The sequence below is a fragment of the Stegodyphus dumicola genome, chromosome 6 (genome assembly GCF_044657685.1).
Source record: "Stegodyphus dumicola isolate Sdum_Otavi_A_Nest chromosome 6, ASM4465768v1".
In the NCBI taxonomy this organism is placed as follows: domain Eukaryota; kingdom Metazoa; phylum Arthropoda; class Arachnida; order Araneae; family Eresidae; genus Stegodyphus; species Stegodyphus dumicola.
Genome location: NC_140773.1, coordinates 63,466,963 through 63,491,549, shown reverse-complemented (window position 1 = coordinate 63,491,549; position 24,587 = coordinate 63,466,963). Strand labels below are relative to the sequence as shown.

At 33.5% G+C, this 24,587-nt stretch overlaps 1 protein-coding gene across 1 annotated transcript; it reads right to left on the bottom strand.

Annotated features, from left to right (window-relative positions):
- Window positions 1–23,625, bottom strand: LOC118181911 (testis-specific serine/threonine-protein kinase 3-like). Its single transcript, XM_035351145.2, has 5 exons — window positions 23,492–23,625; window positions 21,344–21,563; window positions 18,380–18,554; window positions 11,045–11,295; window positions 1–718 (listed from the first exon to the last, which is right to left on the bottom strand). The coding sequence occupies exons 1-5, from the start codon at window positions 23,623–23,625 to the stop codon at window positions 452–454; spliced, it is 1,047 nt and encodes a 348-aa protein (XP_035207036.1). The 3' UTR covers window positions 1–451.
- Between the last annotated feature and the right edge of the window lie 962 nt (window positions 23,626–24,587).

Genomic DNA, 24,587 nt, shown 5'->3' with positions numbered 1-24,587 from the left:
CACAGCTTTAAGTCGGAAGGGTTGTAATTCAGTCGTCTAACTTTTAAATAGGTTTTTAAAGAAGGCAAGTAAGTGGGAACAATGACTGAGGATTTATTATGACTTTGTGGTTTCCTCGTAATCTTACGTAGATCTGTGTTTCATCATAAATAAGTATAAACTATTTTGCGTATAAAAATGACTTACAGTTTTATTAGTTTCAATACAATGCGTAAGCCTTCTCGCTGTTGAAATTAAATACATGCAATATGAATGAAAACTCCTTCTTTTATTACTATTGCTTTCTTTACTTGAACTAAAATAATTTTTGACATGTTTAGTAATATTACAACATTTTTCATTCACAAATCTCATTCAAGTGCAATTCTAGTCTCCTTCATGCTTAAACGAAGGTATTCTATCATCCTTACTGAATTGATTAAGTGATCTCCAAAGCTGTAGATATGAATTATTAACCTTTTTTCATTCTCCAAATATCGCTCATCCGAAATTTACTCGGTATGAAAGAATATGAAGTCTGTGTTCCTTTACTGGCAGCGCTCTTATGCTTTGCAGAGGTTTTAGTTTTTTTGTGCTGAATTTTCATTATAGTAGATGAAGATGTTGATGGCTGAAAATCTTCTTCGTTTTCCTCATCTCTCAACCAAGAACAGTGACTAATTTGCTCCATAGTTGCTCTGCGTGTAACGTCTGGTTCCAGCATTCGGCTGATCAAATCCTGAGAAACATTCAAAAATCCTGTTTATATCCAACAAGCATAATACACCATATTCATAAAGTTCTTATGCGGCCTTTAATTTCATAACCATTAGTCGTACACATACACTCTCAGTTAAAATGTTTTAAATGATGCAAATATTCATGTTGTGGCATTTTAAAGTTTAAAAAAAAGCGTTATGAAAACCATAACATTTATATTCTATACGGGTCTCTGGTCTCTATAATTATTAAGACTTTATAATAATTCTAAAAAGTAAAACATAAAATATTTTACGCTTATGTGACAAAAATTGATGCAGATAATTAATTTTAAAATTTCTCAGGGATTGTACACAAAATAAAGAGCGAAAGTTAGGTTAGGTTATTTGAAAATGGCAAAGCACACGAGGGCTATCTGCATAAAGGAAAGGAGGCCCTTCGTTGAGGTCGTTATAAGAAAAACTGATTTGCATTCACAAAGAAAACCACAAGAACGAACCCAGCCAGTGTTAAAAAATTATAGCTAAATTTTGCATTACAAAACGCTTGAGATTTCTAAAGTTTAAAATTCAAAAATTCTAAAGTTCAAAATTTAGAAAAAGTTTCACTTACCCTTTTTCCTTCCAACGAATCGAAATTCTGGGAGAAACTTAAGAGGTAGAAAATCATCAAACAATACCTGAAGACTAATTTTTGTACACTTTTATTTTCACAATTCTGACGATGAACACAAAACCAAACGTAGATACACAAACACACCATATGTAGACCAAATCACAGACGATACTAAAAGAATTTCAACCGATGTCAAATGTCTTTTTTTTTTAAACTGTACTACTGTTGCCAATGTTAGAAACAAAATTGTCTATTCCTTTGTGTTGAGGCCATTTTCGACAGCTAACGCGTTCGCCTGGATATCTTATTTCCAGAATGTTACAGAATTCGCGTTCAACAAGATATTTCAACTTCTGGGTATATAGCTAATTCAGATCATTATTTGCGTAAATTACAATAAATATATTTCTATTTAACAAGCTTTTTGCATGACTGTTAGATTATGATTCTAGAGTAATGAAACTACATAAGAATATTAAAATATCATATTTTTAGCATTTGAAAACTTCTAAATTATTTGTGTGACATTTTTCTGCAAATAACAAGGCAACAAATTTAAAAATTAAAGAATGTTAGGCCAGTAAATCACAAAAAAATCATAGCATGAGATTTAAGGGGGGGGGGAGAAGATCAACTATAGAATTTTTCTAATTTAATTTTTAGCCGATTTTTCAAGGCAAATTAAAAAAAAAGGGTAAAAATTCAAAATTTTAAATTAAAATTTCAGTTATTTTTTGTCGGATGAGAATCAAAGTTTTGTAATTCATTTTTCTAAAGTAAAAAATTTTGGTTAGCTTAGATTTAAGGGTGCATCCCGTTTATAGCTAAGTTGTTTCATTTATCTCCAAGTTGTTGCTTTATTTATGGTAACTTGAGTAGTTGAATGTTATGGAAACGCTATTATGACGTAATTGGTTACGTTATTGCGGTGAATTTGAAAATGGGAAAAGACTTGGAAAGTGTTGTCGAATTTTGAATAAGAAGTACGCTCTTATTTTGTGGTTTACAAGGTAAAATGGCTGAATGTGGTAAGATTAATTTGAAGTTTCTGTACGATTTGGAACGAAAGGGAAAAAAAAGCATTAATTGGCTGGTGTGTAAATGAAGGTTTACTATTATTAAGTGTTCTGTTTGTAGGAAGGAAATGCCGTATGGGCGAACGTCGGACGATAGCGACACTACGGAGGATATTTTTGTGAATTTATGGGGCGACGACAGTATACAGATTCTAGTTCAGATAATTTTAGGAAGTTTTTGGAGGCTGTTAAGGAATTTTGTTTGACTGAAGACGTAAATTCGTAAATAAGGTAAGTGGATATTTCCTTTGCGTAATGCTAAGGTGAATTTCCTTTTTTATGTTATTTCGTTGTTTGATTTAAAATGTGGTTTATTGAGATTATATATTTTTTGTTGGCTTCTCCTTTGGCTTTTTATGTGAATATAGATCGATGTGTACATGGACAAAGTCAAGGGAGTGCGCAATGCCTAGTTTGTGCAATTCTCTGGTGTTTTTTAAGTGAAATTAGGTCGAGGTGTACATGGGTACCGAGTTTGTGCAATTCTTTGACTTGTTTTGTGTAACGGCGATTTTTGGTAACGGCGATTTTTGCACCAAAAATCGCCGCTACACTAAGCCAAAATAACAAGTCAAAGAATTGCACAAACTCGGTGTCCATGTACCGCTAATTATCGCCAAGGAGCACTCGTAAATATATTTTTACCCAAATTTTTACTAAACGTAACTACACTAACCAGGAAACCGTATAAAGGACAAAATTTAGTAATTATTATAAAACTGATCTTTAGAATTTTAAACATACCAAAATATGAATATCTGTGTCATTGTAAATATATCTGTAACTGTAAGTATATAGTATTTGAGACCAAAGGTTGCGAAAATAAAGGTCGCGTAAGGACTTTTATAGATGCAGGGCACAGAAGAAAATTCAATGTATTGTTGCATATAATTCGAAAATTAAAAAGATCTGTGTAAATTATAGAAGGCTTATTATTTTCAATGCGTGATTTACGTGTCCTCAGAAAATAAAAAATACTATCTGGCCACAAATATTTGTTACAAGCCTTGTGCGTAAGCGTTTCAATGAAATAAATAAACAGCTAAGTCTTTAATAGTCAAGTCTTCGCTCTGTTAAATAAGAGCACAAAACTTACGATGTAATAATAGCATAAGTAATTATTTCCATCATTTGGCATTGCCATTTTCAGCAGGTCATTTAGCATGCAAGATTTGTTTTGTTATATATCTTAAATTTCTATGAAATGAATTCTTAAGCTAGTAAGTAAATTAGTAACTGCTTAGCTCAAAACTGTTTCAGGTGTTAAATTTAAAACATTTTTTGATAAAAGGAAATACAAATTTAACTTAAATTTGAATGGTGAACTCTTTGAGGTTTAGACTATAATTTGAAGTTTTCAGATTGCACTTTACTTTTATCTTGATCTTAAAAACCATACATTTTTTATATTTTCGCTCACCATTCTTTGTCCGAACAAAAATTATGTAGTAAAAAAGTTATTAGCACCTTGAAAGAAATCTTCTCGAGATGTTTATTTTATCAATATGCGAATTTTATGTTAAAAAAAAAGCATGCTACTTAAGATAAATAATTATTGCCGCCCAGGCGATCGAGTGAAATAAATGTGGGAACACATTATTTTAATTGATTTAAAACTTTTATCAAGTGAGCTTTTACATGGCATTAATTTAAGATGAAATGTCTCAGCAGTTTTTCCTACAGCTTTTGACATTACTATATTGAATAGCTCATTTTAATGTAAACTTTTATGCTCTAAGCTGTAATTTTTTAGGAACTAATTCTTAAAGTAGTAAGCTTATCGCAACTGCTTAGTTTTTTGGGTAATAATTAATATTTCGGGTATTAAGTTAAATTTGAAAAACGACGTCCGACTGCAATTTCTTTTTAATCTCAGGACTTTTGTATTTTTTTAAAACTTCTTATATTTATTAAATTTTGCGGGCAGACTCTTCGAAGTGATAGATTGTCATCCAAAATTATCAGATCGCAGTTTTAATTTTCTTTACATCTTCTCAAACCATATAAATTTTTATATGGTTGCTGAGTTCTGTGTGTTTGCTTTAATGGGATAGACACTACTTATAGTAACTGAAAATTCAAATAAAACGGGAGGTCGCGACTATTATAAGTAAAGACATTTTGCCAATTTATTAGGTACATTAATTTTCTGAAACATCTAAATGTTTCACGAAAAGAAAGGAAAATATGCATTCACATTCTTTGTATGGTATTTCATTTATATTGCAACTAACATTGCAATGTTTGCTTCAAGACACTAATCACATTTTTAGGTTGAATCTGTTCTATTTCCTTTAGCAAAATATGCAAAATCAGCATACTTTTCTTAAGAAGACCAAACAGGCAGATACAAATAAAACTAAAGCGTTAACTGTAACAGATTTAATTTCTGTTTCTACCATTAGCTCTAATTTTCTGAGTTCAAGTCCTGGTTACGCTCTAAGTGACGTTATATTAAACTGAAAAAAAGAGCTTGTGGCAAATGAGGAATTTATAACTTATCACTACTTTTTACGAATAAAGATTAGTTCGAATTGACACCTCAGAACTGACTAAAATTCGATAAGCAAATGAAAACCAGTATCCTTTCTTACACCATTACCTTATGCCAAACTGCTTAGTGCAAGTAACAATTCAAACTGTTACCGAAGGCGTTCCTACCCAAGCAAATCTTAGTTTCGATAAATTTCGACCTGCTTAAATTTATTGTGAGTCATAAAAAACCTGCCAGGAGAACAGTTTTGTGTTTTTTGTTGTGCTATAAGGTATAGTTCAACTAAATGCAAGTAAACTAAACTATAACGAAACATCAACAAATTATTAGCTCATAAATCAAAGGAAACGAATAAACAGATACACTTGCAAAAGAAAACGTAGAATACATAGCAAAAACAAATAGCGACATACTATATATGCGGCACGACCAAGAAGTCATTCTCGCTGCAAATCTTTAACAAAAAAGCAATAGCAGCAATAGCAAGGGCGTACTGGAATTTGTTGCACTGTTTTCTCAAGGTCTTTTCGCACTATTTTTCTCAAGATTCTTACACACATAAAATATGTTTAAGTCATTAGCTTCCATGTCACAAGTTTCCCTTAAACTAACTTATAAGCCAAGTAATCTCCATGGTGGCTTATCACAAGCATTATGTTGTCAAAAATGTGAAGGCCGAGTGTATATAAATTATCTGTTTTCAAAAATATGCTTATGCATTAATGCTGTACAGTAAGTAAACTCTCACTAAAAGATATATTTACAGAAAACAGTAGTTGATGAACAATATCTGTTGATTCCATGGAAAAACACTGGTACTTTTGTTAGCTCTCAACTGTCAACTCTAAACTATAGTTAATAAAAACTGTATTTATTTTGAACTGGTTTGTGTTTATTTTGTGCACAGGGTCTAAGTAATTTAAAAAGTGATAACTGGCCAACATTGAGGAAAAGTGTAATATAATAAATCGCTAGGAATGAGATTTAACGGTTTGGCTTAAGGAAACTGCTAAAAATACGGAAAATAGTTTTAAAAATTTATTAACAAAATATTGTTATCATAATAGCTCATCTCACGCTGAAGCCGGAAGGATAAACGTCAATAAAAACAAACCATTTTGTATTTCTAAAGTGTGCCTTTCAGATTTTTTATCTGGAATTTTTCGTTTCTTTCCTCCTCAGTTTCATTGTATAACAGTAGCAGTGCTGCCTTCCTGCAGCTGAATGTGAAAAATATTAATTTGATGGTATTTAGATTACCTGCTCGAAAATCTTGCGTGATGAACACGGTAATCCAAACAAAGCTTTTATAAGTCATTAGGAAAGTAGCACGTTGTCTTTGACGATTTGCCTCAGATATATTGCGGTATCTCAAATTAATCAGAATTCGGGCACTATAGAGGTTCTATTGTGTGAAATCGAGAAAGCCCAAATATTTCTGGGCCAAATACAGAGATTTTAATCTTATTAATTCACAGCTAAATGTAAAAGCAAACAGGAAATAACTTTTGCATGACTTTAAAGCGTAATATCACTTTCTTCTTGGAGTATTTTTTTTAAATATATTTTTCTTTTATCTGCAAGCCATCTTTCCTGTTCTCAGGGTTTTGACTGAACAGGAGATTCTAATGCAATTAAATGTGTATGAATATTTTCGCACTGTTTCATAAAGATTGCGAAATAATATAATTATTTATTAATGTTTCATATCAGATTCAATTAAACAATTAAAATTTTAATTGTGCTTTTTACTCTTTCAATTCTTAAGATACGAGTGCCATATTGATAAATTTCAAATATAGTATATTAAGAACATAGAATAGAGTGGGTTATTTTGATTCTTTCAAAGACATCAAAGGTGATCGACTTAAGGGGAGGGATGCTTTCGTAGAATACGGTGTAAGGGAAAAGAGTTAGGCTTGATTGTCATTAAAATATTAGCAGTGCTTCTCTAATCCCATTTCTGTGGATTACTGTTGAACATTATGTATAGGAATTGGATATTTACGTATTAGCGCAACCACCTTAGTAGAAGACCCCATATTTTAAGAATGAGCTAAATTCTGTCAACCCTGCTCATAACAATTCTCCAGTTTTGTCATACAACGTCATCATTCTTATAGGTGTTCTTTTTGCCATAGTCCAGTTTCCAGAGATTTTTGAATTTTTTTGCCTTAAACACGATTTTAAAGCATGCATTTGGGGATCTGCCCATAATGAGAGAAACTTCAGTAAAATTTCTGCATGAATTCAGTATTTTGTGGCAGAATCGTTAAATGAAATTAATTGCTTTAAATCTATTCTTAAAGATGTCACCGCGAAAGTTTGACTGAAACAAAACAAAACAAAAAAGCGTTTGTAAGCAGGTTTATTGATTGATTTGGAGATTTGATATCCACTGAAACTTAAAATATATATGTAATGATGTGTATGTATGTAATAAATAATTCTTTGCGGTTGTAAATCAACATATCCTTTCTTCCATAAAAAATCGATAATAACCTTCAAGGTGGTTGCGGTAATACGTAAATACCAGGGATAGGGATTGATCAAGAAAAAATTCTCTTTCGTATCAAGAAAAAAGTACAAATTCAAACTAACTAGCAAGATTCAAACTAACAAATCTTGCTGAAATTTGCCGTATCTTTTGCTCTTTTCCAACTCAGTGGAAAAATACAAATTAGTGATTTTCTAAGAAAGAGAAGCTCAGTGTAAGATGTTTCGAACTCTTCAGAACTTTGAAGATCCGAGTTTGCACCATAAGTTTCACTTATTATATAGTGAATTTCTTATATTATATAGTGAATTTATTATATAGTGAAGTTAAACTTCGGCTGTAAACATGTTAATCTTTTTATTAGTAACACCAAGACATGATAACAACTTTTTGTTTAAGTTCAGTCAGCCGATTTGATTCAAGTCTGGGCACATTAATAGCAGTTAAAACTGAATTAAGCAATTTGTGCCTGCGAAGATCAGAACTTTTAAATTGTTATGCAATATTGGTTATTATCTATAAGCTGCGGTGTTAAATAAATTTAAAATCAAGTCTGGGCGATAAATCACCGACGATGGAAAACTCTGTCCAGCTTCTTAAATGAGGCTAATGAAAATAGTTTATTTAATTGACTACAGTATAAAGTCTTAAAGAGAGGGAAACAGAGAATTAGATTAAAACTTTTTAAATGCAATGAAACCTCAGTTCATGACCTTAATTCGTTCCCTGAAGACCATTCGTAATCCGAAATATTCGTAAACCGAAACTGTTTTCTCCATAAGAAGAAATGAAAAATAATAATCCTCTCCTGGACCCCAGATGATTGCTTATTTAAAATTTACAACAATACTTTGTACACTTGTGAGCAAGTTCATGATACAAAGCAAACGGCAACAATATAATCTAAAGAAACAAATGTAAAAACAATATTAAGGAGATAAAATAGACGAAAATTTGATTTAATTTTACCGTACTCCCCCTAATGGATGGCATAAATGGAAAGTGATGACGAAGGTAAAAGGAAGAGACTTTACAGTTTGGATGGGAAATTCTCTTTCATAAAAGCATCAGGTACCTTTTTTCTAAAGCAGCTTCTTTTATCTTATATTTATAGTGCCATTTGACTCTACCTTCAAGATCACTAGGCCTCCGTTTCAATCAGAGTTTATCTAGTGTGATTTGTTGTTGTCTACATTTTAATATATTTCTTAAAGAAGACATGAAATTTCCATTGAAAATGCTTTGCTGTATCCTACTTCTGTTTTATAAGGGTGATATCCTTATAAGAAGCATTGTATATTACCCCATTTTGCATAAATTTTGTAGATCACAGAAATAGGTTGATCTTCTCTTCCTTCCTCTTCCTCTAATAATATTTCTTTCTTCCTCTTCCTCTAATAATTTTCTTTTGTAACACTGCTTCTGTTATTGTTCCAGTATGTTTTATGCAGATAATTTGTTCATGAAGAGAGAGGCATTCGTGATCTGAGGTTCCACTGTACTAGAAAAAGTTAGAATAGTAACGAATACCACCAATATAATGAAGTAAGCTACATGTATCAGGATGTCAGTCGTTGAGAACAAAATTACATGCAAAGCTCTTACCATTTGATAGTAATCCATAAGAAGAGAGATCCACATGCACGTACAAAATAACGCATTTATTACGATAAGAAAAGGCAAGAGCTCATAGCTACTATATTGACAGGTTAAATGGTTAAATAACATAAACGCGATGAATTTCGAAAAGCTAGTGTGTGAACCCAGTTGCATTACAAGGATGAAAGGTGCATTAGTCACTTAAACAAGCAGTTAATATATATAGTACACATGAGTTGATTAATACAACAAATAATCACTGATAGTTGCTATCACTGCAAGTATTTCTGTGAATCCTGAATGACAAAGTGCGAAGTTTTAATTCTTATGCAATTAATTTAGTTTTCATAAAGGGAGATTCGGAATTATAGGTAATAATTACAAATCTAGGCTTGTAATAATCATAAAACTATAAAAACTGCCAGAGTAAGGTAGAAAGTAATAAAGTTGGAAATGCATTATATTGAAATTAAAGATACAGTAGAAAGTGTACAGTAAATGATTCATCAAATTTTAATCTGATCCTCAAAACACAGCAGGAAACATAATTGTGCCTGCTTTATATAATATTATGTACAATCCAAAAACGACAAAATACACGAAAAACCCGTGATTTTCATCAAAGCACAACATGAGTAATAAAAATCGATCTAAACTTTACGTTTGTATTTCGCTAACTGTGATTTAGCGAAATCACATGATATCAAAAGACCAAGAAAAGAAAATCACTATTACAAGTAGAGGAAAATTTTGAAGTGAATCAAAGAACGACCAATACAAATAAAGCTCTTGAAAATTATTTGCTACATCTCAGGCAAGGAAAGAAGCAAACCACCACCATTATCAAATATTGTCTTGGAACAAACAAGGGTTAGGTGGATGATTTCTTAATAAAATACTAAATTCTCTTAAGTACATCTTCGGAGAAAAACCTTAAAGAAAGCATTTCAGTTTTTTCTAAAAATAAGTTTAGTATTTTTCTATTAGTTCAACCTATTTCAAAGCAAGTTTTAGTTTTCCTAAAGACTAATTTATTATTTTGCATTATTCGGACACTTGTAAGATTACTATTTCGGTAATTTGAGTTACGGCAAAGTGCAGGAGGCTATATGCCTCATGGGAGGTATGCCTTTGTAGATTATTTGTTAAAAGAGGCTCATTATACATAGGTAAAACCGCAAAGCCCCCGTGCATCTCAGGGCTTTCGTCAGAATTTGCATCTAGGTCGAACTACTAGTAAGAAGAGCTGTAGGGAAAATAACTCTTTGCCTCCCAGAGGAGGTATGTCTTCGTATAGGATCTTTTAAGGGCGACTCATTATACATGAGTAAACGAAGAAAACTCCATGTATCTCACAGCTTTCATCGGAATTATAAGCCAGGTCGAACTACTAATAAGATCATATGTATGATTTAAGGAAATATTTTACTTTTCTCGACAGGAAGCAGAGAAAAAATACCTTTGTTTATAGTCATATCTTCAATAACCAACGAAGATTTTTTATTTCAGTCTATTAACATTTCAGGTAATTCTGAAAAATATTGAGCTAGGGAAACATATCTTTCTTCTTTCCTTGTACCAGTAAACTTCGGCTGATTGGCATCAGATTTCGTATGGGTTTTCGCGTCTCTGAAGAATTTATTGCATTCAGGAAAATTAATGACTTGAGTCTATAAATAATCTGAGGCAGCGTGCTTTATTTTCTTGAGTTTGCAGGTGATGGTGAAGTGAAGGTGGCTAAATTTTAAACACCTCGGATCATTTAAAACAACCAAGTTCCCCATAAACGAATCATTCAAGTTGAAATACTGCATCGGTGTGGCGTCGAAAGGGGTTAATATGGCGATATTTTTTTTAATATTTTCAGTATGCAAAGACTTCCTGCAATAGATTCGTTAACAAGTTACAAAATGCAACATTTTTTGTCAAGTCATTTGAGAGGAAAAGGACACTATAAATAAAACATTTTCCAATAACATTACACAGAATTATAAATACAACTTCTAAACAAATATTTTAAAAGATTTACTTTAATTTAAAATAGCATCAACATACTTTCCTTACCTTAATACATTGGTTAACATTAGAACTCGTAGGATACTTAATATGTCTTCTGAGTTGATAAGACACCATCTTTCTTACGTTGCTGTCGTCAAATGGCATTGTGCCAGTGACCATGATAAACAGAACACATCCCAGACTCCATACATCATACATCATAGGATTGTAAGGTGTGCCTTGCAATACCTCGGGTGCAGCATAAGCAGTACTCCCGCAATACGTTTGACTCAGTTCTCTGCGCCCTTTATCATTCACTGGAAATATATACATCTATAGTTAGAATACCGTTTCGCATCAATGCATGCACATATGTCTCTCTCTGTATATATAATATACAGAGAGAGGCATATGTGCAACATGCCTTTTTAACAGCCGAATGGCTGCAGCAAATAGTCGTAAAAGTGCTGTCTAGGTATAATAAAATGGCTATGCGCTGCTAGATGAGACCACTTACAGCGCCACCTGGTGAAAAACGGCGGAGCTAGCATTCCTATCTCGAAAACGGTACGAGATAGGAGCAAAATGTGAATTACAAGAGCATCATCGATGTAGAGCATCATCGATTTAGTATAAAGAGATAACTTGTGGACTTGTGTGTGGCTAAAAACAAACGCTGAAAATGCACTTTTGTTTCTTTGCGATATCCAAAACTTTGATGTCACGAAACTTGAACGAAAAGAGAAAAGATTATATTTCGGACGCAAAACAAGCCCGCGTCTCGGCATAGTATTATCAGTTGTAATTCACAGCGTTACCACTATGCCGTGGCCGGAAAATTCCGTATAGAAGGCTGGCTTCTTTATTCATTACACATGAAAATTTTTGCTAGATTTTAATGTATCCAATTTCGGTTTGGATGTATATTGAAAGAAAAGGAATCAAGGTACAAAGTGAGAGAGTAGTCTTTTAATTAAAGTCAAGAAAATACCACTTATTCATGACATTTTGAAGAACTTTGAAATTTCAGTGCTAAACCCGTAACGCTCAGAGGGTTAACCCCCGTGGGATGCGTCTTTGTACTGATTGTCTTTACAAACAGAATAGGCATCATGCAGATTGTGCACAATCATGTTGCAAAATGTTCAACTCAATGGAACTTGGGCCTGGTGTGCGACATTTGTGCATTATGCAAATAGTATGAAAAGTCACCTGTTCATTTGAGACAGCTATAAAAGACAGGTTTCCTCGGTGTTGTATGTCGAAACTCAGGGTCATGGAGCGATTTTCGAAAAAAAAAAAAAAAAAAAAAAAAAAGATAATTGTGATAAGTTCTACTTTACGGTGAAACTGGGCGCAAAGCATGATTATCGACAATTTTTTCCTGCAGCCCCGCATCCTTCACGCAAAATCATCCTACAGGTTGTGAAACGTTTAAGGGAGATAGACTACGAGACTAGCCAACTTCCATCCGGCAGACCAGCTAAGGTAGGGCGGAAGGTACAACCGGAAGATGTATTATCATACGCCCTCACATAGCCAAACAGCAACACAAAAGAGATGAAACTGTGGCCTCTCAAAAATTCGGGTTTGTAAAATCTCAAACGAATTAGGTGCTCATCCATACCGGCCAGCACCTAATTATACTGGTCGGAGATGCTGAGAGACGTTTCGCATGGTGCAACTTCGCCATGGTGCAGAAGAGGTCCAGTCAGCCTTCTTGGCAGATATATTGTGGACGGACGATGCATGCTTTTCTAGAAATAAAGTGTGCAAGAGCCAGAACATACATTACTGGGCACTGGAAAATCCATCACGTTTTGCCGTTTTCGGTATCAAGTACGGTTTTCGATTAATAGTTAGTGTGCAGTTTATAATAACAGGTTAATAGGCCCATTAGTTTACCAGGATATGTTAATAGCCTCACGATATTTACAATTTCTAAGAGATGTAGTATCAGATTTTGTCGAGATCCTGCCGGTACTTCAACTTCGGAAGGGATAGTTTCAACATGATGATGCGTCTATGCATAAAGCATCACCCACGAAGCAGTACCTGATGGAGGAATTCCGAAGAAAAATAATCGGCTATGATGGTTTCGAAGACTAGCCTCCATGTTCACCTAACCTGATTGCAATGGTTTTTTTTCCTGTGGGGATACCTCAAACAGCGGATGATTGCAACCTCTCCGCAAACAGGGCAGGACCTTCAATGACGTATTGCAGATGCTTGTGCAAACGTGTCACCCGCTGCGCTATAACGTCTGCAACGTGAAGTTTTAACAAGGGTCCAAATGTGCATTTCAGCAAGCGGGGAGATATTTGAATGTCGGAAATAAAAGTATCATGCGATAATTAGTTGTTTTTTGTTTCTTTCTAAGATCGTTTCGTCGTGTCACGGCGTAGGAAATCACGAGCAAACAAATGCGCGTTTAAAACATTCCATTCTTAACATTTATATCTACAAGGTGTCTTTTCCTACTAAATCGATAATGCTCTACAACTTCGTAATTCACTTTTTCTAACCCATCTCGTTTCTTTTTTGAGATAGGAATGTTAACTCCACCGTTTTCCACCAGGTGGCGCTGTAAGCGGTCCCATTTAATAGCGCATAGCTACTTTATTATACCTAGACACCATTTTTATGACTGTAGCTGCAGCCGTTCGGCAGTTAAACGGGTGGTACCAGACTTTCGTAAGCACCCTGTATATTATATATATATACCTAACAAATATATATCGTTGTTTATTTTACCTTGGATTTTCAAAAGTAGTAAAATTTGAAAAAGTGTGTAAGATCTTTTTTTTTTTTTTTTTTTTTTTTTTTTTAAACTGAATGAATGAATAAAGATAAATCGAATCTTGTTTATAGTGATTCTTGCTGCAATATGAATGAAAAGGTGTTTTTTCTATTTTAAATAATTGTGAAATGGAGCATTTATCCACTTATTCAATGAATAGCAATTGCCCTTACTCCACAAAATGGGGTAACACTGTGTTATTCGTTTCTCTAACTGAACAAAAATAACTCATTATCTGCGAGATAAATCCATAATTACCATATATTTATATATCTATAGCTGTATCTAACTAGCTATTTATGTCTTTTTCTCTGTTTATATATACTAAATATGCGATGTTGTAGTTTAGAGATTCACAGTACCGGTTAGTTTCACTTTTCAGTCATGGTCGAAGTGGTAATAGATGCCGTGAACTCTTAGAAAAACCATAGAATCTTTCTTTGGATAAGAACAACATACTTAAGTGGATCCAAAAAAAAAAAAAAAAAAAAAAAAAAAGGTTACAAACATCAATATTTCAAAAGTAATTATTATGCAGGGAATACTTTATCCCCAAATGTAGACAGATGGTACTAGGTTGTCTAGCAGACGCGTCAGAGCGCTGATGTCAGACGCGTCAGACACGATTGAAATGGCAAGACGTTTAGAAAGGTAGTCTCTTTAGGAGGTGTTAGCAGTGATTTGTTATCCTGATCACGCATCTGGAACGTAGCCATATCATTACTGCCGATCGTTATTGTGATGCTTTGACAAGATAACATGAAACCATCCGACGCAAGTGCCCTGGTATGTTGTTTGATGGTGTCATCTTCCTGCATGCTAATGCCTGGCCCCATGCTGCTCACCAGACTCAAGAATTGCTATACAAGTTTAAGTGGGAAGTCTAAATTCTCTCCCCAATATAGCCCAGGTTTAGCACCCAATAACTACTATTTTCTTTTTCAGATTTTGAAAGAACATTTATCTGGAAGGAGGTTCCCTTCAAACAATGATGATCCCTTCAAACAGCCATCGAAAACTGGGTCAGTGGTCCAGGACGTGATTTCTACAAAACTGGTTTAAATAAGTTGGTTCTGCGTTCAGATAAATGCCTAAAGAGATTTAGTGAAATAATAGACAAGTATGCCTCTTAATTACCTTTTGTATTTTATGTCTATGGATAATAAATAATATTTTATTACCCTTGTAATCTTTTTTAGGATCCAGCCTAGTATCTTTATTACTTGAAGCCTAGTATCTTTATTACTTGAAGCCTAGTATCTTTATTACTTGAAGCCTAGTATCTTTATTACTTGAAGCCTAGTATCTTTATTACTTGAAGCCTAGTATCTTTATTACTTGAAGCTTTATTACCTGAGTACCACATCATAATATGGGCAGTGTGCTCTCAAAAAGTTTTAAATACGCATTCGCATTTTTTTAGACAGCGCAAAAAGAAACGAAGCGAGAGGCGTGGTTTGTTCAAACAGCAGTGGGCGAGGAAAAGTAACATGCTTTGATGCTTTGGTGTCTTATTCTGGTGTATAGCAGGAAATTACCCTGCTCTTAAAAGATCAATCGATGAATTACACTAGAGGCCTCCCTGTTAAAGTTACAACTGTATCGCCATAAAAGATGAGAGCAAATGGCTTGATACGCGAGGCACATTGCCTGTGAGGTCTTACTGCCGAGTGAGAGAACAGAAAACTAACTATCGAAGTCCGTGTCAAATCCAGAGCTTCTTTATGATCACGAAACGTCAGTAGAGCTGTAATTTTACAGGTACGTTCAGTAAACTATGTAAAATATTTAGAGTTAAAATAAATAAAAAGCGATAAATCAAAATAATTCAAAAATATATATAATTTCGCTGAAATCTCAAATTCACAATCAATCGTGCTCAAGACACAGTAAAAGAAATCCAAATGACCTATCAATTTGATGAGGAAATTAAATGCACTTTACTAAAATCAGAGGTCATTGAGATATAACAGTTCATCGAAGCGCAGTATGAAATTTGGTTGCTGATGGCTGCCGGCTCATGTTATATCTTGCGACTGTTAGTTTGCATTTTTTAAGTAGTATACTACGAAGGGCCTGATGTTCTTATCTTCCTCTAAGATCTCTTAGGCAAGAACTTTTGAAAGTTCCTCAGAATTATTATGTGAGGCATTTTCGTAGAACTTTTGATTAGTTCGATGAAGATGAAGATAATCTGCAGTCTGCTAAATTTTCCAATCTACGTGGATACTTTTCGTTCTTACATAGTAAAAGGCTCCTGTTATTATCCTTAGGATCTTGTTTTGCAGCTTCAGAATGTATTTTTTAGTGGCGTTTACCCAAGTTAGCGATGCATATGTGAAGATTGGTTTAATGGCTGACATGTAGACTTGACTTTTCCGATTTAAAGCTACAAGCTGATCTTAAAAAGTGGGCATAATCGTATAGTGACTCCTAGTGCCTTGCTGCGAACTCCAGGTGAAAGAACCATTTAAAGTAACTGTCAGGTGTAGTTTACCTTAGAGACTTGCTACCCGAAGAGAGTGAAAAGTAATGTGTACTAACTTCAGTCGTATTTATAGCTGGATAACCTGTGCTTCAATCCTAAGCAATTATTGGGCACTAGTTTACAGCAATGGGGATAGTTTAGCGAAAGAGTGATATAAAATGTTGCATGATGAAAAATGTCGCAAAGCGTATCCTTTGAAGCGGAGATGTGTTTAATTAAAATTTATGAATCTGTAGGTCTATTGTCAGTTGGCTCCAATTATATATATATATATGTATGTATGTGTGTGTTTCTGGTATGTATATGCAAAAATAGAAAATATGTGTAATATGCAAATATATTAAAAATATATATGCACAAAATAGAAAATAAATTTAAAAAAAACTAAAACGTTTCAGATTTTAAAAGTCGCCGAAAATGGTTTGTTAAAGTTTCTTACGCTCTCAGCTTTCTCAGCTCGCACTCTATCAGCCTACGCTTGCAATTATTCCTGCAATACATTTTTAGCCCAAAGGACAATTTGCTCAGAAGGGCTATTAATTTTTGGCATTTTGCGTTGATTCAAGAATCTGCATAAATGTATGTATGTTTCTCGCATTGTGATAAAACAACTGTACCTAGAGCCATCAAATTTTGAATAACGTAATTCTTCACCCGAATATCGGCATCTGCATGCCCTAATTTGAAATTTGGAATTTATTTTATTATCTATTTTATATTTTGTAAAACTTACACAAATTTTTGATTAACATGCACAGCGATTTCAAAGCGGGCAATGGCAACACTGTACGGAAAGAAAAAAACATTTTAATCTTCAGCACGCGAGACTGTGTATCGAAAATTCTAAAGATAGTATGCTCTTTTTAAATTATTTTGTAATACTGTTGAATTGAATTTTATGGTTTAATTGCGAAGGACATGATATTTAATAAATAAAGGTAACACACAAAACGTTAAAAAAAGTCCCCTTTAAGGGTAATAGAAAATCTAAAAGCTTTCAGATTTTTAATTTTTAAATTTTCTCTTTCCAGTAAAATTGCGAAACGATATTCATTTCTTTATTTTTTATCTAATATACTTTACGGAAACTGCGAAGATGAAAATGAAAACTTGGACAGAGATAAATGAATTATTCTTATCAGTAATGCTCGGCTGAATTGCTTCAACTAATTTCCTCTATTAAAACCCTTTGAAACTTGATTTGGTGACATTGTTTCCTTTTGTAAATACTGAGGTCTTAAAGTAGATTTTGTATGTATCTCTTTTACATGTGCCTTTCATTTATGAAAAAGTAGTGGTCTTTTCTCGTTGTGGGTATACCTTGGATAAGTCTTCTAAATTATTTTGACCTATTCTAAAATTCCCATTCCACATTTATATTGAGATTAACTAATACCATTTTGTCCAGTTTGATTTTTTATATTGTTCTTCATCCTTTTGTTTTTGTTTTGTTATATTCATTACAAAATTCAAGTAAGACGGTTTCCTCAGATTTTACAACAATAAAGATGCTGATGTGAACTGAAACAGATATGCATGTTATAGTTCAATAACATAGAAATTGACCTGCGAAAAACTGTTTCCAGTGCTGTTCCACATATTAGGATTAGGGCTGTGAATTCCGAATGAGCTAGTTTAGGTTAAATTCAGCTTCGATCGCAATTAAAGAAGTATTCTTGGTTATTCATTGAATCATTTGGAATAAAAGGATCCAAATTATTGTTTTGCAAATAAAATAGTTGATGTTTATTTCAAAAGATTGTTTTTTAAAACCTCGAAATCATTAATCATGTAAATCATTGTCTGAGATAAATTTATATCTTTCTAGATCCCTTTTCGCTACGCCATCAAAATTAGATTACATTTTGCCTTGAATTAATTCGTATGTGTAGGCGTGTTTTACGGAAAGTCTATTTAAACATTTGATGTAAAATCAAATTATTAAACTTCACGTTCAGATAATTATTTTCGGTAACTAGATATGGAGATTATTATGTTGATTATTAAACTTTTGAATACGAGATATCTAGGGGAAAAGAAGATGCATGATATAGTGCAAAATTAAAACCAGATCTCATTTAAAAAAAGATTTGAATCAATAACATTAAAATACCTGCGCATCGGCAAAATCCAAAATCGATTATCTTTATCTCATCCCGGTTATTGATCATTATATTCTCGCATTTAAGGTCCCTGTGGGCTATTTCAATGCTGTGCAAGTACTTTAAGGCACTAACCATTTGGCTGAAATAGTGGCGAGCTTCTTTCTCCAGCAGCTTGCCTCGAGTCTTTGAAAAAAGAAGTAAACATTTAAATTATGAGGGCAGATTATTTCGCTATTATATAGATTGACGTTTTTATATTGAAATTAAATAAAAATTAACTCCAAAACTTGCTTTCTATTCACAGATAGCATATAAATAATCATTTTTACGAGTTTTGTTTCTTAACAAGAGTTACCCGTGCTTTTTTAATATATTGTTGTGATATTTGTTATTCCGCAAAACTTTTACTTTTAATATCTATGTATATTATTTTCAGATCGTCTGCGCTTTTAAATTTATTTACTGAAATAGCGTTAAATTTAAGAAAAAAAATATTGAGTGTTTTATTTCTTCTAGAGGAAAATAATGTCATAAATAAATGTAATTATGTACGTAACTGCCAGAAAGAACTAGACTATCCGTAAGCGCTACGGATTTAGAATACTGCCAACCAACCTGTAATGCATACGGAACAAAAGCATTACGAAAATTTCTGCAGTATACTGATAGGCAAAAATATGCAGATGAAAATCTAAAAGTGCACATGAATTGTAAACGCTTGATATTACACGAGCCTAAACATCAATATCACGATTTCTACGAATCACACATGTAAAAGAATGGCATGAAGTTAAATGAAAACAAATGATATAAAAGTATATAAATAAAGTAATATAAATAAGTATGAATGCAAGCATATGCCTTATAAATAAGTATGAATATATAAATAGCTAAATTCTGCAAACAGAATTATGCTACAAAATTATGTCTCGGAAAATAGCTAATTCGTGGTCTTTACAACGAACTATGTCGAAACTTCACGTGACGGTACATGTTATTGATCAATTATGACTTATTCATAAATTGGAAGAAACGAAGTTTACAGATTCAGTAAATTAAAAATATTCTTAACGCGTCAAAATTGATTGCGAAACAACACCAACTGTCTGATTTATTACCAGCATTCTGAGTCTTGCGATGGTTACCACTTGGAATACATAAACTTCTTTACATTCTTTCTCACAAGACCAAGAAGTGTTTTGCTTTGAAGAACTGGATACACATCACATTGGACTATCCCAAGATATTCATCTAGTATAAGTAAATTCCTTTTTCAAACACTCTTGCACAATTTTTTTTTTTTAAATATGCGAGTACTTTAAATAATTTTAGATGATACTTGTAATGATAATGATACTTGTGTAATTGGGTAGGTGGTATAATGCAGTATAAAACAATTTTTCAAAGAAATTTATTTTCATTCGTCAGGCCCTAATTGAATAAATACAAGGTAGAGAAGTGCATTTATTTATACGAATAGTAAATGTCTAACTATACGCATTAGTAAAATTTTACTGGCTGCATGGCCGTTTTTTGCGGTTTCTTTCTATGTTTAACATGGATATGATCCAGTTTCCCTGATAAAGAGACATCTCTAACCTTAGGCAGATAGCTCACTCGTGTTTCTCCATAATTAAAACAAAACTATTAAACTGATTATTTTTCAAAAGAAATAATAGCTTTATTTTTTGTAATTTCACCTTTAGAAAGTAGCTACTAAATTCTTGCTTCACAGTTAGACGGAGCATTTAAGAATTGATATGGAATACTAAAAATTTTACATTTTAAGGACACCCCTCTTCTTAATTGCTTTTTTTAACTCCAGAAGAAATTTTAAGGCTGTGTTGTAAAGTTGTCACATATTTGGTTGACCTATGGCATATGGCAACCTTCTTGCGGTGGGAAAACGAGCCTCCCACATTGTTCGCTTGATTAACTCCCTTCCCCCTCATTCCTAGAAATTACATTTTTTAATGCTTAATTTTTAATTTTACTGAAAATGGCCAACCAAAAGCTATACAGGCCTGTTTCAGAAAGTTCTTCCTAAACCCTTAGATTTTCCTTAGATAGCTCTTGCGTACTTTTCCTTACTCAGTTAATCAACAGCCAGTGTCAGAACATATTTTAGTTTCACCAGTATCCAAATTTAAAAGCACTGAATGCTGGTAATTTTAACCCAATACTGGTAGTTTGCTCAGATGCACGCTACCAGTATTCAGTGGCTAATGAGGCCGGTACATGACTGAGGCTAACGGGCTCCTGCATGAAGGATTTTTCCCCCATGTAAAGTGAATACGAGTCGGTTTCTGTTAGAAAGCCCTCCATGAAGATATTCCTCCCCTTAAGCAGATAACTTTCGTTTGGTTTCCATTATTAATTAACTTAATCTAACCTGAGAATGTTTTTCTTGACTTCATTATGACTATGATGCCTCGGTAATATTTTGATATCGGTGCCTGTGAATAGTTGGATTTCTTGAATACTGGACTGGTCAGCATGAACCCACTGTATCCTTTCAATATGAGCTGATCTATTTCTCTAGACTTTTGACTGTGGGACCAAGAATATTAATAATCTCTCTGATAGGAACCCTCCAAGCCTATCATAACTTTTCAGTTTGCTTTACTTTGAATCCATGAAGACTGTTTGGGGGTTTGGAAAAACCAAAGATATTAATAAAAAAACACTTCAGGAAATGGATAGATCATTATCTCCTCAATGAATGAAGGTAGCGATAACCTAGTTTGAGTACTGAATATTTCAGAAAATTCTAGTTTTTGCATTGCAATCCCCTTTTCTCATTTAAAAAATACTGAGCAAATTTTAAAATGGCGCTTGTGAGGCTCATAACACTCAACAAGTAGAGCTTCTTTACGCATTACCCATACCCAGCATTTAAATTTTATTCCTGCAATGTTTTATGTAACAGAATGGTCTTTCTAGACTTGAATTCTCTTTGTATTAGATCTTACCTTTATATAGGAAAGCAGGTCTCCTCTTTCTACAAGTTCCATGAATATGTAAACTCTGCGTGAGTAATTGAAGATTTTAAAAATGTGTATTATATTCTTATGCTTGATTTGGCTAAGAGCTTTTATTTCTCGAGGTAAAAATCGAGATGAGAAGTCCACTGACAATTTATCTCTTGTGATGATCTTCACTGCGATCTCCCTGCCTTTGTATGTAGCAGATCTAAAACATAAAACTGATACTATAGTTAAAATAGTTGGTGTTAAGACTTATCGTAGTGTTAAAACTGTACTTATTTAGGAATGAAAGTTATTTAATGAATAACTTATCTAACACTACTGCGAAAAAATTGTAAACTGCATGGTTCACATTATCTAACACATTAAAGAATCACCAATATTACCACTGCTTTCAACATTTATTACTACTACCAATATGCATCACCATTATTAGCATTCATCCATAACTTCATTTAAAGTTTTGGCGGTTTTACCGTTTGTTAATCGAGTATTTTTCTGTTAACGTGGGCCAGTGGCCGAGCGGTAACATCGCTAAACACTGGTAGTTCGGTCCGAGGTTCGAATCACGCGAACGGGCTGGCTGCATGGGTGTTTTCGTGGTTTTTCCCATGTGTAACGTGTATACGAGCCAGTTTCCTTTAAAAAGTCCTCCACGAAGGCATCCCTCCCTTAAAGCAGATAGCCCTCGAGTGCTTTGCTGTAATCTAATAAACCAAACCAAACCAAAACTGTTAACATGGGTCAGTCGTCAAATGTGTGACAAAGCTCCAAATGTAGTAGTTTGTTTATAGCTGGTTATGAATAAGCTATCGTTGAGAATATGTGGGGAAGAACGAACAGCTGTTCAGGAATTTTTCTCCTAGATTTTCAGTTTCTTTAAGTGGATGAAATCGGAGATCTGCATAGATGCGGCATCACGCCCATCGGCTATCTGTCAACGCATCTTATCCTTATCCTGTTTAGAGATTTTACGTGTATTAGAGATTTGTCTGTGTCTCCTTGTTCTGTTTAGAGAAATTCTCTGTTCTTGAAGAAACATTACCACAATTTCTTCCACCTTTGGCAAATTCCCCAAGCGTATATTTTAAAATTAAGGCATAAAATATCACGATTTGTTTATAAGCTTTGGAATTCATCAAAAAGAACGCATGCGAAAATAGCGAAGTTGCTTGACAGAAGGACTGTTATGAGCATGGTTGCCTGAAAACTTTTTATGCTCCTGGTTGCCAGAGTTTGGCACATTCCAAAAATTTAGCGATTTCTACGAAAGTGGTTATGATAATACGTGAATACTCTCAAAATAATTTAAAGACCTTCGTGTTGAGATAAATGAACATTGATACGATGAATTCAGGAAGTGATATAAAAAGACAGGAAAAATTAATACATTATAATAAAAGGTGTGGTGTGGTGGTGTATTTAATTATGGCAAAGCACACTAGAGCTCTCTGCCTAAGGGCAGGGATGCCTTAGTGGAGGACTTTCTAAGGGAACTGGTTCGTATACACGTTACACATGGGGAAAACCACGAAAACGCCCATGCAGCCAGCCCGTTCGCGGGATTCGAACCTCGGACCGAACTAACAGTGTTCAGCGACTTTACCGCTTAGCCGCTGGTGGGCTTGTAATAAAGGGAAAACGTGAAAATAAACACAGAGTATTGCTAAAGAAATGAATACACATACGAAGAAATTAACATAAGCAAAATTGTTCTCTGTTTTTTTCCATAAATGATGTGAATGAAACGAACTCGTTAAGTTAAGAAGAGGCATGTAATATATTCATTCTAACATTATTAACTTAAAAATTACTAAAATGATTAACCTTTTGATGGCAATGAATCTTGTTTTACATTTTTACCTTAAGATTAGCAACTGGAAGTACAAAAGTTACTAAAACGTTAATCATGTAATAAAATCACGACATAGAGAAATATATTGAACATTAATGCTCTGCTATAGAAACTGCAATTTGTGCGTAACATGTACTGTGTTTCTAAGTTTATGAGGATTCGTTTTGTAGCACTTTTCAATTTGATAATAACACCTTAATTCTGACTGTAAATGTTAACATTTTTAACAAATTAATATTGTTTGACTTAGATAATTAAAAAACAGCGTAAATATTTACCTTACTTTACAGTAAGAACCTTCGCCTATTAATCGGCCGATCCGAAAACCATACTGTAATAAATCTTCCGAAGAGGTTCGTTTCGCTATGTTATTTTCATGTGAAAAATCTTCTAGAATATTCGAAGAAAGCATGGAGTCACTATGAGCGGAATAATTAGTATAACCGTTTGTCTCTCCGAAATGTATGTTTGACATCTTCCTTTCTTCTTATTTTCAAGCTGTTTGTTTAATTTGATGTTAAGACATCAAAATGTAACTCTGGAGTTCTATTTACTGAAGTTAACTATCTAACTAGAATTTAGGTATCGAACATTTTACAGAAAACTTAGATTTATGTTTTAAAACCATTTCTTGCTTGAGGTGAATTTCGATCTGGCTGAATTTAATTTGGGCAAGTAATATAAATGTTTCTTCTCTTTAAAATTTAGAAAATTGCAACAAAGATATCTTTGACACATTTGAATTCAACAATGTTGGCGTTGTTGTTGGAAATTGGTGAATTTATTTTGATCAATTTTTGCCCAGATTTCATTGTTAACAATAAAAGAACAGCAAAAAAGCGATAACAGACGAATCCATTATTTATTTATCATTTTAATTTTGACTGAAAGCTATTTTTCCCCAAAAAAGAATAATAATTTTTGCAATGCCGAATTTTTGCAATTATGTCATGTTTTTTAAGCAAAAACAGATCATCATGTGCATGAGGAGACGAAAGTGTGCGCAGTGGCAATTTTACGTGATGCCGAGTTTGTAAATTCTCTGATGTTTTAGAAGCTACGACAGATCCCTGTGTACATCGTATGAAAAGGGAAAAAAAATTAAGTACTTTAGCTAGTAGTAGAATGCTAGTAGTAAAATTTAGTAGTAAAATTTAAGTAGTAGAATGCTTCTTGCGCTTTTAATCTTGCTAATTAGTTGCTGTTTATGTAATTCTTATTTCGCGGCCATTTTTGAAAGTGGCTGTTGCCTCTCGCGTCTTAGCTTCGTGAAAAACTCATTGCCAACACTTGGCGACTTTTCAAGAGGGCGGTTGCGGATAATCGGAAAATACCGATTATTTAAACCATTAACACACAGATAAATACTAAATA